Source organism: Lynx rufus, unplaced genomic scaffold (assembly GCF_022079265.1).
Source record: "Lynx rufus isolate CCGP_SWC_20201006 ecotype Redwood Valley unplaced genomic scaffold, mLynRuf1.p SCAF_4, whole genome shotgun sequence".
Taxonomy (NCBI): domain Eukaryota; kingdom Metazoa; phylum Chordata; class Mammalia; order Carnivora; family Felidae; genus Lynx; species Lynx rufus.
This window is the reverse complement of record NW_025814856.1, coordinates 127,567,926-127,583,809: the sequence shown is the minus strand read 5'-3', so window position 1 is coordinate 127,583,809 and position 15,884 is coordinate 127,567,926. Positions and strand designations below refer to the sequence as shown.

The following is a 15,884-nucleotide window of genomic DNA, read 5'->3' as shown; positions in this document are numbered from 1 at the left end:
GCATTTCAATCATTTGTTCATTCATTCATTCATTCATTCATCCAACATATATTTCCTGAATACCTATTCCTATTCTGCACCAAGGCTATACTATACTTGGCTCTGAGTTTTCCTGGGCAAATGTGATACAGTCCTTGCCCTCAATCAACTTAGTCTAATTGTCTTTAAAATCTCAGAGAGGAGTAGAAAGGGAATAGAAAATGTAAAGATTCAGTGCATAGTTTGCAGTTTAGAAATGTTTATTGGATGAATAAACAATGAATGAACAAATGACTAATAAATAAATTAAAAAACTCAGATCTAAGCGAAAGATCTTCATGTGAGGCTCTGGGATCACTGTGGGAAGCCTCTTGGACACCCCACATCCCAAGCCCTCCTGGATGTCCTGGACCTTCTCAGTCCAGGTGCTCAGTCACTCAGCATTCAGTCCGAGAGCTAATTGTCACCAATGCCCAAGGTAAGGAGCCACTGAAATGAGGCTAGACAGTCCTCCAGCATGATTTGGAGGATTTGGAGCTAGGGGAGAGAGGTGTCCCTGACTCTGGGAGGCATCAGTTGATTCTTTCAGCATCTTAAGGGATTTAAAAGAGTACATGCATCACCCACGGGTAAATGGATTGTGTAGATGGGCCTCAGAAGCAGATTAAGTGATTCCTAACCTCCAAATAGGCCTGCGCAGGTAACTTTTTATGTTCATCTCCCATGAATCAGCCAGGATTGTCCATCCAGTGCTGTTGTGTACATGGATTAAGGGCTTTAAAAGACCATAACATTTTTGAAGAATCAAAATTGCTCCATGATAAGAGGAATTCTTCAAATGAATTATAACAGAATTCAAGAGAGCAATTTCCAAAACTAAAATTTAGGGTGTATTTCTCAGTTCAGATAAAGTTTTGATTTATTTATTCATCCATCCTTCACTCGTGATGTTGCACGGCAGTTTGTTTTATGCTGAGCTAGGAAACACACCTGCATCTGTACAGCTTAGCTAGCAGTTCTGATGGCCTAGAAATCTCATTCAGCTCCGAAATGCGATCTCCCTCACTCCCCAACACTTGAAAAGCGGCAATGCATCACTGTTATGATGCTCTGTGCATGAAATACACACCAGGGTATCTAGTCTCCTAACCACCCAATCTGGAGGCTCAAACTACTCGAGTGCATAAATAATGCAAATAAATTGTCCCACCCAGGTTCACAGCCCAGGGGAATCATTTTGCTAGGAGACTCAGCAGGGGCTCATTTCCACATCTCTCCTGAATGGATCACAGCTTCACAGATGTCTTTGGTAAGTAATTTTGGCAGTAATCATCCCGGATGTGCTGGCCTTTGTGTTTGCTCCCCCTTGCTTTCTGTAAATGGGATGCCAACTCCAAACAGGTGCAAATTTCCCTCCTCAGCAAAATCTGCTATAAAAGGCACATCCACAGCCCTTTCAGCTCAGTTCATTTCAAACAATGTGATAAGAAATGTGAGGGCATTGTCACCACAGGTTCATAACAAGAACTATCCTGTCCATTAGAGAAGGGGGATGATGCCCCGCCAGGTGGAAAGGAAACTTCGGCACAATGGGGAAGCCCTTGTCATATGGCCATCTCTGGGCATGGTTCCCTTTTTCCTCTCCTGGAACCCCAAAACTCTGATTCAGAGAAATTAAATTACAGGAATTATAAATTCTTTCTTGACCTCTTCTTCTCAGAAGAAGCCCTCCCTTTGTAAAGATGAGCAGACAGGGAAACATCTGGACATATAAAAAAAAATGCTCGTGATCTCAAAAGAAGAGTGCTCTTTTGAAAAAAAGCTTGCTATAGGAGAGAGAGTGACATTTTGTAAAATATTAAATTCAGATTCTCAACAATAGTCAAGAGAAGATTGTACACATGAAAAAGGAGCAATTTGAGATCAGGAAAGACTACTTTTGGGAGAAAGGACAGTAATTACCTGATGTGAGAATCCAGCAGTAACACTGACTGGCAAGTTGGACAATGCGAAAAGTAAGATAGGCAAACCAGTCCACCGGCTGGGCAAATTCTGGAACTCAGAAAAGAGGCATGCAGGATGGGTTCTGGAGATTGAATAGGAGTCCCAAAAAAGAGAACACATCAGCCAGAGAGGAAGTGGTGACAAAATAAATAATAAAAGATAACTTTCCTGAGTTGAGAGAATCCTTGTCTTCAATCCCAAACCTGCACTGAGCACCAGGCCAAAGTATCAAATAGACCATCTCTTTACCGTGTCTTGTTTTTTCTTTTTTAATTCCAAATATAAAGAAACATCTTGCGATCATTCTGCCCCAAAACAACAACAACAAACAGGGTACACAGTAGGAGGAAAAAATCCTTTTGGCATCAGACTTACCTCTCAATTCTAAGCTTCAGAAAATAGTGGAGTGGTCTCTATGATGTTTTGAGGATTGTGTGTGAAAAAGGCCCTAACTGCCAAGATATTGTTTGTTCTTACATGAGGGCCACAGAAATTTATTCTCAGTTTTTCAAAGATTCAGAAAACAACAGACATATGCCCTTCTGAAAAAACAAATTATTTTAAGGAGTATTCCAGATTACCATTCCAGATATTACTAGATTTCATTATATAACATTTGCAAATGTATGCGATGTCAAAAAATCCATAAAGTTAAAAAACAAATGAAAAACTAGGACAAATTTATAAAATAGAAGGCAACATTTAAATCCCCTAATAACAAACAGTTCCTGCATGGAAATAATAAATTTTATTTTTTATTTTTTTTTTATTAATTTTTTTTCAACGTTTATTTATTTTTGGGACAGAGAGAGACAGAGCATGAACGGGGGAGGGGCAGAGAGGGAGGGAGACACAGAATCGGAAGCAGGCTCCAGGCTCTGAGCCATCAGCCCAGAGCCCGACGCGGGGCTCGAACTCCCGGACCGCGAGATCGTGACCTGGCTGAAGTCGGACGCTTAACCGACTGCGCCACCCAGGCGCCCCTAAATTTTATTTTTTAATAATCAAGAACATAACCACTAAATAGAAAAATAGTTTCAATGGAGTATTACTCGGCCATCAAAAAGAATGAAATCTTGCCATTTGCAAGTACGTGGATGGAACCAGAGGGTATTATGCTAAGTGAAATTAGTCAGAGAAAGACAAATATCATTTGACTTCACTCATATGAGGACTTTAAGATACAGAACAGATGAACATAAGGGAAGGGAAGCAAAAATAATATAAAAACAGGGAGGGGGACAAAACATAAGAGACTCTTAAATGTGGAGAACAAACAGAGGGTTGATGGAGGGCTTATGGGAGGAGGGATGGGCTAAATGGGTAAGGGGCATTAAGAAATCTACTGAAATCATTTTTGCACTATATGCTAACTAACTTGGATGTAAATAAATAAATAAATAAATAAACAAACATCTATGCAAAAGAAAAAAAAGAAAAGAAAAATAGTTTCATCTTTAAGAATAACAAAAGAAAGACAAATTAAAACAGCAATGGAATATCATTTATCATCTGTTAAACAGATAAAGATTAAAAAATGATAAAGGACTAGTTTCACCAAAAATATAGTGAAATGGAGATGTTCATTCACCAACAGTGTTTATGTTGCTAGAACTTCTCTGAAAGACAATTTGATAATACATATAAAGTGATATTAAAACATTTGTGATTTGGACCATTAATTCTATATTTGGAAATTTACCTCTAAAAATGATCATTCACCAAAGAATCTATATACATGAGTATTCATCAAAGAATTACTTTTAAGAGCAAACACGAGAAAAAAAATTTTAGAAATAAAAAATAAAAAAACAGAAAATAATTAGAAGGTTGTAGATTGGTATGTTAACACTGGTATCTTTGGATCGTAGAACACTGGGTAACTTTTTTTCTTATTTTTCTTCAGTGGATTTGTACTTTGTATGTACCAAATATTGTAATCCAAGATTTGGGGGATTGTTGTGTTTTGTTTTGAGCAAATAGCTAAAGAACACCAAAGTACTGCTTTATTAACACTTATAAAAGCCCTCTGAGGTAGGTATTGTTAGAACGTAACTTCACTGTACAGACAGATACTCAGAGAGGTTGAGTAGACTGCCTAAGGCCACACAGCCAACAGGTGGAAGAATCACTTCCTGTCATTGTCATCTTGAACAAGCCACATAACCAGAAACTCTATAAATGATGGTAGGAACAATCTCAGGCAAGGCCATGCGGCTTCAGTGATCTGAGGGCTGTGCAAATGCTTTGGAGCTCTGTGTTAGATTCAACCCAAATGAAAAGGAGATTGACATGCACTCATGCAGGGCAGTGGTGGCAGCTAAGCAAACTGGTCCATGTTTTGGTGCTTGTCCTCCTTACCCCACACCCAGGCCTCTGGAGGCTGAGGTGAACGGTGCCTCTCACCTTGGGTTTCTCCTGGAAAGAACAGCCTCTCACAAACTCTCACCAGAACTGGCAGCTCGTTCTGCAGTGTGCTAAATTTCTGGAGAAGAGAAAGACCCGCTGAGAAGCCACTTTAAAAGAAATCACTCTCAAAAGCCCAGCAGCTGGCCCCATCCTGGAGTTCTGACAATTGGGATTTGAATTGTAACATTTTTTAATCTGGGATTTGCGACAACAAACTGATTTGAAATCCTGCAACTCGGCGTTTGTTGGTTGGGGTTCAGGTTATAGGTATGCCATGCTTTCTGAAAGTTTGTTTTATGCCTTTTTGCCTTTACAGAAGACCTATATTAGTCCCCTTTTCTTGCCAAGCAAAAGAAATCTAAAGAAAATTTTCACTTTCACGAAAAAAGCTGTTACCATACTAACGTAGGTCTTTGAGAAAAGCAATGTGGCCTAACTTGAGCTTTCGGAACACTCCGCTTTTGGATAGCCAGGGAAACCTGTAGTTCCCCGCCCCCCTCATCCCCTGTCACGTTTTGGCAATAAATAAGTAGTGTTGAGAAACGACCATGAGAATGACAATAACATAGAGCTGATGTGGAACACAGATCAGGCATAATAGTAATTGGGATTCATGAATCTCACCAATATGTTGATAATGCATTGAAGCTAGGGACAACACTACAGTTCTAGTGTCATTTTGTCACCTTGTCATCAAGCCTCTGATGTTCTAGTGTTCTTAGAAGTTCTCCCTAGGTTAACATTCTTCTTCAAGCTAAAATTTAGCACAGTCATTCCAAGCCTGGGCCACTTCTGTGGAATGCCTTTTATATGATGGAAGATGTGACAAGAATAAAAGAGAGATTTTGCTTAGAAAGTTAGCATTAAAAATGAAGATTTATCAAAATATTATTTCTCAAAATAATACTGTACAAACCACCCCAAGTCTCAATGTCTTCCAACAATCCACATTTCTTCTCACTCACACATCTGTGGATTGTCTAGAGTCAGCTGTCCTAACTTAGACTCTGTTGGTCTTGGCTCCAAGCTAAAGATTGGGTCTAGGTCTGTTCCACGTGTCTCTCATTTTTCCTGGTTTTTCCTAGAATCTATCCAGAACATATTCTTTTCATGGTAGTGGCAGAAATGCAAGAGGGCAAGGCCCCCTACGCAAATACATTTGCTGCATCATGTCCACCGTCAATGTATTGGTCAAAGCAAGTCACATGGCCATGCCCAAGATAATGGGGAAAGAAGTATATCTTCCCAAAGAGAGAGACAAAAGAAAGTAAATATTTGTAGCATTGATTTTGTCTAATTATAAATGTTAAATATTCAATGGAGAAAAATAAGCAAATATAGAAATTATTAAGAAATCATTAAAATTCTCCTTAATTCTACCACCCAGAGAGAACCATTTTAACACTTTGGAGTATCAGATTGGTTTTTAAAAGTATTCTTTTAATATTATTCTTATTGGGGTAAAAAAAAGATTTAAAGTCAATATTAGAACCAATTTTGAGAGGTTAAAAAAAAAACATCCCCACCATCTTAAATTTAGAAGTATTTTTCCTCTCCTTCCCAGAACTCCACCCTCACTACACACACACACACACACACACACACACACACACACACATTATGTAGTCACAAGAGTAGCAAGTATGCAATTGGCCATTCTTCTTTCTTTCAATTAGCACTAATTATAATCATTTTCCTACATTGCTACTTAGTCTTTACATTCATTATATTTGTCAGGGTTCTATAGTATCCTTTTCAGTATACAAGCCATAATCTACTGAACCATCTGTTCATGACTGGATATTGAGCTGATTCATTTCTGGGCTACTATGGATCACACTTCTTTTTTAAAAAAAAGCTTCTCATTTTTATTTACTTTTTAAAAAAAATTTTTCAACATTTATTCATTTTTGAGAGAGAGAGGAGAGACAGAGTGTGAGTGGGGGGAGGGGCAGAGAGGGAGGGAGACACAGAATTAGAAGCAGGCTCCAGGCTCTGAGCTGTCAGCACAGAGCCCAATGCGGGGCTCAAACCTACGAACTGCAAGATCATGACCTGAGCTAAAGTCAGATGTTCAACCAACTGAGCCACTCAGGCACCCCCAAAAAAACTTCTCATTTTTAAAACCTATTATCTATACAACCTCCTCATTTGCACAGGGAGTCAGAGTATGCATGAGTACTGTGCCTAGCAGACATCCATGAGGTATGTTGAGTTCTGATGTCTTGTGTTTTGATTGTTTGGCTTTTGGATTTTTTTTTTAATTTATTTATTTATTTTGAGGTGGGGGGGCAGAGAAAGACAGGGAGAGAGAGAGAACTCCAAGCACCCTCTGCACTGATAGTGATGCCGGCCTTGATTTCATGAACTATGAGACCAGGACCTGAGTCAAAATCAAGAGTCGGACACTTAACCGACTGAGCCACCCAGGCACCCTGATTATTTGACTTTTAATGCTTGTGGCAAGTAAACAAAATGTCACCAAATACTAACCTGGGACCTGCTGCATGCCAAGCCGTGTGATAGGGGCTAATGACACAGAGGTGAAGAAGATGGAAAGAACCAGGTCTTCAGAGGGCTTCAGGCCTTGGGGGGAAATGCAGACCAGCAAATTCCAGAGCTGCTGTGATGCATACACACTCCCCACACCCAAGGAAAGAAGGAATTCAGGCAGTTTGGTCCTAGCAGTGAGGAGTGTGCTAGCAGCAGAAAGAGCATACGCAAAGGCTCACAAGTAAGAGGGTTCAGCATTCTGGGAAGTTTAGTGTGGCTGAACTAGATGGTAAGTGGGAGCAAGGTGGAGAAGGTACGAGAAGAGTCTAGGAAGGTGCATAAGAGCCAGATCTCAAAGGCCTTTGAAGCCACATTAAGGAATTCAGAGTTTATCCTGAAGGCAACAGGAAGCCACCAAAGGGTTTTTAACTGAGAAATAGTAGCAGTCTTATTTGAATTTTAGAAAAATCACTCTGATTTCAATAGCAGGATGGATTGGATTGGGAGGAAAACAGGAAAGGAGACCAGCTAGTTGTTTATCTTCTAGTGAAAGTGTCCTAAGCTACAAGAGTACAATGGGGAAGAAAAGAAAAGGACAAATGCAGAAGTTATCTGGAATTAACAGTGGACGTGTATTTTTCTCATACCCTTCCCACCCTGTGGACTTTACAGCCAGCTCCTGAAGAGACCACCCTCCAGAGCCAGCGTCCCACCTGGCTGGGCTTTACTCAGGGCTGTTCAGGCATCCCTGCATCTGGAAAGACTGCCTCACTGACTTCACCCCTCTAATGCAGATCTTCCCTAGATGGTCAAAGCCAGTTTTTGAAGACTCTTCTGGAAGAGTCTGTCCCCCTAAGAAATTTCTGGTGCCTCTGGTTCTTCTGCACCATACCCCCAACCCCTAATGGTTATGGCGAACTTGTAATTTGTTGTCCAAACCTGAGAGAAGTGGGATCATGACTGATAATTGTATGAGGACAATGGGCATTGACCTAGATTGGTCCAGACAAATTGGGATGTATGACCACCCAACTGATAGCATGAGAGCCATGTATGAAACTGACACCTTGAGTCAAGAGCAAGTGCCCAGAGGGGCATTTCCAGCCCCTAAGTTATCTCTATTTAAAGTAATTTTGGACCTTGAATCAGATCTGAGTTTGAGTCCTATCTTAGCCACTTATCCTTTCTGAAATTAATTTCCTCATCTAAAAAATATAAATAATGATGACTATCTCATCAGCAATTTGGGATAGTTTTATAATAGGATATTAAAAATTGGGCTATTTATTTCTACCTAAGTTTCAACTGAGGCCCCAACTATTCCCACTTTCCACAGGACATACAAAAGAAGGGAGTGAAAATCATTTCTGCAACCTGTAGCTTAAGGCCCAACCTCAGAGGTCTATGAGTTGAGGCAGGGAATGGCTGGCGTCAGCATGGCAGTGGAGCTCAGCTCTCCCCTTGGGGGAAGGGTGAACATGTTTTCCCCTCAGTGTAGGTGACCACTAGCAGACTCAGATAGCTGTCTCCAGAGACTGGGGTCACAGGGGCTGGTGTCTGACACTCTCGTGAATAATGTAAGCATGGTGACTGAGGCAACAGGATAGAAAGAGTATGTGTCATGAGGCAAGGATGTGGACCCCAGGAAGGGAGAGCCAGCCTGGATAATTAAAAATCCTGGAGAAGATCGCCTACAGATGACTTCACTGTGGAGGGTAACCTCCAGATGACCAGGGCCTGGAGCATGAAATCTAAAAGACTAGATGGGGTTAGGAGAGTGCACTAGCTGCCTGGGAGGTTAGTCCCATGTTCCCAGCAGGGCCTCTCAGAGCCCTCGTTATAGGGAGCCAGCTTTGGACATCTGCCCAGCCAGAAGAATCATATCTGATTGTACCTCTTCTCCCTCTGCCCACCACCCTCTGCGGTCAGAAGGTTCAGCCATGAATTATTCATTAATTCATTTGACAATAACAATAAGAAATACATCAATATAAATGGCATATTTTTATGACATAACTTTATTTTCCAAAACAAACAACAAAATAAGTTAGAAGAGTAGTTTTCTTTCCCATTTTTGTGAATCTCTTTGATATCTGCCTATAGACAGCTGGATCCCTATATCTGCTTCCCTCTTCAATCTGTTTTAACATATATGGATGTAGCCTCTTGAAAACTACCCTGTACCCTCATGAGTGAAATAAAAGTGAAAGTGAAAAAGGCAAATCAAGTCTCAGTATTATGATGAAAATAGTGTGCTCATGAACTCCTGGTGAGGGTCTCAAAGGTCCCCAGTGATCCCCCCAGACCGTATTTTGAGAACCATTGTCACAGTTTTCCTACTGCTTCTAATGTCCAAATTTTGAGGATTTACAAAAGAAAGATGTGGTTGTGGAGTACTGCAGTGGTTTTCCAAATTCTTTACATCTATAAATGCCAGGAAAGAGGTACTCTAAGATAAAATGTTTTAGGGTAAAATGGGAATCCTTCAGCATAGTGTGGACTAGCCTCTCAACCCAAGATTTCCAGAGCATATTAGAATGTGTGAGATTCCCCAAGAGAGTGTCCACTGAGAATGCACCCTCTGCCCATGGGTCTAACTATTTGAGAGTCTTTTAGTAATGTCACCACAAAGGAAGAAAGCCCCCAAACTTTTGGCTAATTCAGCAGATGGAGCCTTGGGTTTCTAGTCAGCGTCAGAGTCAACATTTAGCAGGGACCAATCAGGAAAATAAAAGCATTCCAACCGAAGGGATTTAATACAGGAGACTGGCTACACTGGAGTTGCATTTCATGCACACAACTGATTACATAGGTATTAGAACTCAAAGGCAGTTTCTGAAGAGATTAATCATTGCTGACACCAAGGCTAGGTGGTGTCAGCGAAAAGGAAGATGGGATTTTACCAGAAGCTAGAGGAAGGCGTGTGACTGATGCTTGAATCTCAAGGTTCCTCGGGTAAGGAACTGTGGCATACACCCAGCTGTGTGTCCTCACTCAGGGTTCAACAGTCAACCAAACCCTTCAGGACCCCACGTTTTTGGTGCCCTGGCTTTCTCTCCTGTGCCAAGGAACACATCATATCATCTGGAAAGAGAGGGAAGTGCTGTAGAAACCCAATTACTCATTGTTTCATAATTCTGCCCTTTATGAGACTTCAACATTTCTTGGCCTTTGCTTCCCTAAAAGCAGAAAACACTGCTGCAAATACATCACCCCATCCCAACTGTGCCTATGGAAAGGAATCCACAGTGGTGGGTATCTTTCCTGCCACAGCCTCTTCTTCTCCGCCCTTCTTGCCATCCTCTAGTTAAGCAGTGTGGCACCCGAGAGGCCTGTTTACAGCTAATTAGATTAGGAGTGTGTTCATCTGGAAAGATATTTGTAGTTCAATAAAGAGAGTGTGAAGAATCACCCTACTGGTTCCGCAGAAACAAAGGTTCTGAGCCTCATTCGGCTGAGGGCAGAAAGCTGGTTTTTCCCCTCCTCCCTCCTTAAACAACCCTAGCTTCTCTCCGAGGTCTCCTAGTAGTCAGATCCGGAATAAGCTTCCCGTGCCACAGGAAAGATCTCAACTTAGGAAGATTGCAAAGAAAAACGAGTGGATTTGAAAACACTTTCGTGCTTTTTTTTTTCCTTCAAAGGAAAAACATTCACTGCTTGAGATGTTTTGTTGAGAACGGAAGGGAGGCAGAGAGATCATCAAGGCCAGCATTAGATGCTGCCCTCCTGCCTCTTCCCCATCTGTTCGAAAATTATTTCCAAAATATTAAATGCTGCATTTCACTGAACCAGAATTGCATGACGGGTTGGGGCTGGGGGAAAGAGGAGGGAGAAGAGATTCTGAAATACAATTTCCCAAATGTTTATGTTGCTAGCGAAGGCTGTTGCCTGTACTATTATAAAATCTTAGCACGACCCCCGGCAGGCTGTTGTCTGTAGGGTAAGTAGGCGCAGATTGAATTTCGTGCTGTGTCAAGGACAAAATGAATCCTTAATCTGGCTGCAGAAAATGCATATTCACCCAAGAGCAAAGCGGCTCCAGTCTTTCAAGCCCACATGTGCTTCATTGGACTCTTTGAGATGAGTGTGTAGATCAAGTTTGGTTGACCTTTATTAGCCCACAGACCGCACAGGCAAGTATCAAAGCTCTCACCCTGACTCTCCCTAACCTGCCCTGCTTCCTGCTCTCTGGATTTAACAGTGAGCCCAAAGCTTCCGTTAAGCATAAAGGCTGATTTTCATGGTGCACATAAAATATGGAAATTCTACCTCGGCTAGATTCATGTCGACTCCAGAAATACTTAAGAATTAGAGTACTTTATTATTATTTTTTCAAGATGAGGAAAGACTGTAGTTCAGTAAAATTGGACAAAATTGTATTTTCTGCTCCTCAGACATCTTGCCGGCTAGTAGATTAAAGATGCTAAGCAGTGAGAAGAGAAGCCTCAATTCTAGTTACACTTCATTTATTCTGCCTGAAAAAGAGAGTTGTATTCACCATGGTGAATCCTTTTCTCCAGCAGCTATCAGGCCACAAGAGACAGAATGTTCTATTCCCATTCTCTGTTCACGGGCACAGGCCAGACGGGCTCTTGCCTTGAGGCCGGATCAATGTAATGCCCTTTTCTTCCCACTCAAGGTGAGCGTTTGGGGCTCTTACCTGCCAGCAAAGTAGGATGCTGTTGCAGGCTCATTCTTCTGAAAACATGTGTGATCTTAGCCCTCACTGCCTTCTGCAAGAATTAAAAAGACAAACACCCGGTGTTATGAAAAACTATAAGAGGAAATTATTTTAAGCACCGTACTTCTGAAAGGCATTTATAATTACTCAGCCCATATGCCTGCTCTCCCAGCACATTAGATGGAGATTTGCTCAGAGAGAGGCAGCATGAGTCGGTAAACACCTGTGTGATCCAGCGTGCTACGAAGACTAGATGTAATTTCTTGCCCCCTAGTTAATTATATTTACCACTTTGCTTTGCTCTCCCTCAAGTTCCTCAACCATAAACTGGGTCTCAGGAAACTGACTCATCATAGGAAAAACATTTAGAGTCTTGAATCAGTTGGGATGTGGAAAGAGGAAAACCCTGGCATTTAGAAATAATTTTGGATGACTGGAATTGATTGCTACACTCCAGTCATTCATTAGTTCATTCAGCTAATTCCCTCCATGCCATTCCTTGGGGTAAAAAGAATGGAGATCACCCAGCCTCACCCTTGCCAAATGCCTGGCTTCTGAGTGATTTCCTAGGGATTTTCTATTCAAGGCAATGGCTCACAGATTGGTCAGATTGGCTAAGCCATAATTCCTAGAAGAAAACCAAGGGGAGCATTCTGAAAGAGAAGGTCCAAAGATTCCAGGGAGAGAAATTGAGGACAGCAACACTGAGCCAATAATTTAAAGACTGATTGATAAAGACCCCGAGCAAAAATAGACCAATAAGGAGCAAAAAGTTCATGTTTGCATGTTGGTAACATATTTGAGAGCCAGAAAGAATAGCAGGTGGGTCAGCCCTTCTTAAAAGACTAGTAATTAATCAAGCTGGGTGTAGGTTCAGCTGCTGTAACAAAGAATCGCCAAATTAAGTGACTTAAGATGAAAATGTGGTCTCCTTTCATATAATAATCCAGAGGGAAGCAGTCCAGGGCTGGCAGGATAGTTCGGCCATCCTCAACATGGAGCTTCCACCTCTGGGTTCACGGTGGCTGCTCCTGCTTTGTTCACCTCCCTCCTGTAGGAAGGAAAAAGGACCAAGTGAGGACACACACATCCTCTGGAAGTATTTGACACAGAGGTGGCACGTGTTACTCTCTCACACACCTCATTGTCCAGAACTCAGTCACATGCTCACACTAGGCTGTAACCGAGGCTGGGAAGTACAGCCATGTGCCCAGCTAACACTGTGGGAGTTCTATTATTGAAGGCACAGAAAATAGATAAGGGTGAACAACTCAGGCCATAGACATGAAAAGCCGGCTCTAACCTCAAGGAGCTTAAAGTCTAGTTGGAAAGATAGATAAACTCACAATTATAATAATTACATTAAGCAAATATTACCATATGTTTACCAAATGCCAGGCATTGTACTTAGTATTATCTCATTTAATACTGAAATGAGGGACCCCTGGGCAGCTTAGTCAGGTAAGTGTCTGACTTTTGATTTCAGCTCAGGTTATGATTCCAGGGTTGTGGGATCAAGCCCTACATTAGCATGGAGGCTGCTTAAGATTCTCTCTCTCTGTCTCTCTCTCTCTCTCTCTCTTGCCCCCCACCACCCCACTCCCATGCTGGCACTCTGTCTCTCTCTCTAAAAAAAAAAAAAAGCACTGAAATGACCCCATTATTATGTGTGTTTTATAGATGAAGAAATGAAGACTTAGGATAACTAACTTACCCAAGATAATGCAGTTAAACATGGAGCCCAGGCACAAACTGAATACATTGGAGCCTAGAGCAGAAGTCAGCAAACTATGACCCTTGAACTTAATGTGGCCCCTCCCTTTTTTTGGTAAATAAAGTTTCAATGAAACACAGCATGCACATTCATTTACATATTGTCAGTGGCTGCTTTTCCACTACAATGGCAGAACTGAGTAGTCACAACAGAGACCAAAGCCCCTTTATACTAAAAAGTTGGCCTACTCCACCCTAGTGCTGGCATGTTAGGTGTAATTAGCTAAGCATGCACAGGGTGTGATGAGAGTGAGAAGAGCACCTCACAAAGGAAGGAGGGCCAAAGGAGTCAGGATTTAGCTAATGCTTGACCAATGAGTAGCAATTGATAAGTAAAGACCGCAGAGTAGGAAGAAGAGCTTGTGACAGGCCTGAAGGTCTGAGTGGCCCACAGGTAGTTGAGTGGGATGTGAGAAGAAGTTGGGGCAGTGGGTGGTGCCATGTGGAGGATGACTTTGAATAGCTACTGTAGCCCAAAGAGCAGTGTTTCCCAAACCGGGCCAGTCACTACAGCCATTTAGGGCACTTATTAAAAATAAATTCTAAGACCCCCACCACAAATCTACCCAAACAGGATCCATATCTTAACAAAGCTCCCCAACAAGATTCTAGAATAGACTGCTGAAGATGGTGGGGGGAGTGTGAGAAGGCAGGGACCCTGGCCAGAGGCTGTGGCAGTAACCCAGGACCATCACATGTGCAAGTTGGAAGGATAGAATCAGCGAGGTTTTGTGATAGCTTCTTGGTATAAGGTGGAAGAGGGGAGAGGAAGAAAATGAGATCATTTTTGATGAGCTAGATAGTGGGGAGTGACAGCCCAGTTCTGGCCTGGTCATTAGGTGCCCCCGTGATGGCTTCCCCTGTAGCTTGGCTGTGGACTTTGGGCTTCTAGAGTCTAATGTTTGATGTTACCTCTCAAAAAATGAAAACTACCCCACCCCAGACAAATAGCAGCTTGAATGCTTCAAAAAAATGACCAAACCTTTACAAATGAAGGTATCTGAAGAGTGAAATTTTATGATATGTGTGCCTTGTTGCCTGTTCCTGGCCCTTAGAATAGTTATTTTTTCTGTTTGTGAAAAAATGTGTTCCACTGGCTCCATGAAAGAAAAGGTTGTGATTTTTTCTGCATAGCAGCAGGACACTTTAAACTCTTGTTTTCTCAGTTTTATGAATTTGGATACAGTTCTTCAATCACTCTAGAAATAATGATGGAAGGACTTGAATTTTGTGGAAGAAATCCAACTGCACAATGCATTTTCATTTGGTGTGGGGCGATTAGATAAATGCATCCCTCAACTCATTCATCGAATAAATAAATGATGGGGTTAGACCTTAAATAATAAATAAAAGAAAAGGGGAATGAAAGAGACTAAGAGGAGCTGACAAGGTGAAAAAATAGATAAATAAAAAGAGCTATATTCTGGCAAAATGATGAAAGATTGTTGCCTGCCATTCTGTCCTCTTTATATCTACTGGTCACATTTTGCTAGAAATCTTTATTTGACTTTCTTCACTGCCCCATAAGGCTTTGGACTGGCATAGGGTCAAAGATGAAATGCTATACGTTTTTTACCTGAAAACTACTTATTTAGCTCTTGCTAAAGTTTAAATGTGCCTTCAATAGGTATCATCCCAGGAGCTGAGCAGTTGTTACTGGTCATAACAATAGATAGAGCAATAGAGAACTGGCATATATGCTCCTTGGGTTTGTTACAGGCAGAGTTTGTTGGTCTTCCTTGTATGTAATAGGATGGATTCAGCTGTGGAATTTTGTATATGGTATTGCCAGTGCTTAAACTCTTTCCCCTGCCCCTTTTTGTCTGGCTCCCTCTCAGTAACCTCACAGGATTCACATGGGATAACATTTCTTACAAGATTCCTTTTCAAGCCCCCACATATGAGACAGTTGTCCTTTCTATCACTCTGGACTTCCCTACCACTACCACTAAGAGCTAACTTTCATTGAACACTTATAATTCTTTTCAGACCACCCGATGAGATAGGTGCTGTTATTAGACCATCATATAGACAAAGAAACTGAGATACAGAAGAGTTAAAGAAAGTCTTCAAGGTACCCAGCTGGGAAATGTTTATTTTCTAGACTGTGAGCTCCACAAAGGAGGAACTTACTACTGCTTGGTACAGTGGTAAACAGAGTGCCTAGCACAGGATGGCATTTGATGTGTTTCTCTCTCTCTCTCTCCCTGTCTGTCTCCTCTCTCTCCTCTCTCTCTCTCTCTCTCTCTCTCTCTCTCTCTCTCTCTCTATGTTTAATGAATTATAGGGCCACCAGGACCTCAATAGGAGACTCGTTTCACTGCATACAGGATTCTAAGGTTTATGAATCAAACTCAGAGTTTAATTACATTCTTGAAATTGTCTATATCAAAGTATTAGCTTATGTGAATGATGCTGCCTGACTAAGTCTGAGATTGAGAGGCAGAAACCAGAGGAAATGTACTTCCCCTGCTCTCCCAGACCTTCATCTGCCAGCTGCACTAGAAGATAAACCTCCAGATAGGTAGTGGTTCTCTGAGTCTGC

At 41.6% G+C, this 15,884-nt stretch overlaps 1 protein-coding gene across 3 annotated transcripts in view; it reads left to right on the top strand.

Annotated features, from left to right (window-relative positions):
* AOAH (acyloxyacyl hydrolase) overlaps positions 1-15,884 on the top strand; it is a 167,431-nt gene that overhangs the window by 74,798 nt on the left and 76,749 nt on the right. For all 3 annotated transcript variants that reach the window (XM_047094876.1, XM_047094877.1, XM_047094875.1), the window contains exon 12: positions 1,194-1,288. In XM_047094876.1, coding sequence (XP_046950832.1) covers positions 1,194-1,288 — 95 coding nt within the window. The remainder of the gene's footprint in view (positions 1-1,193; positions 1,289-15,884) is intronic.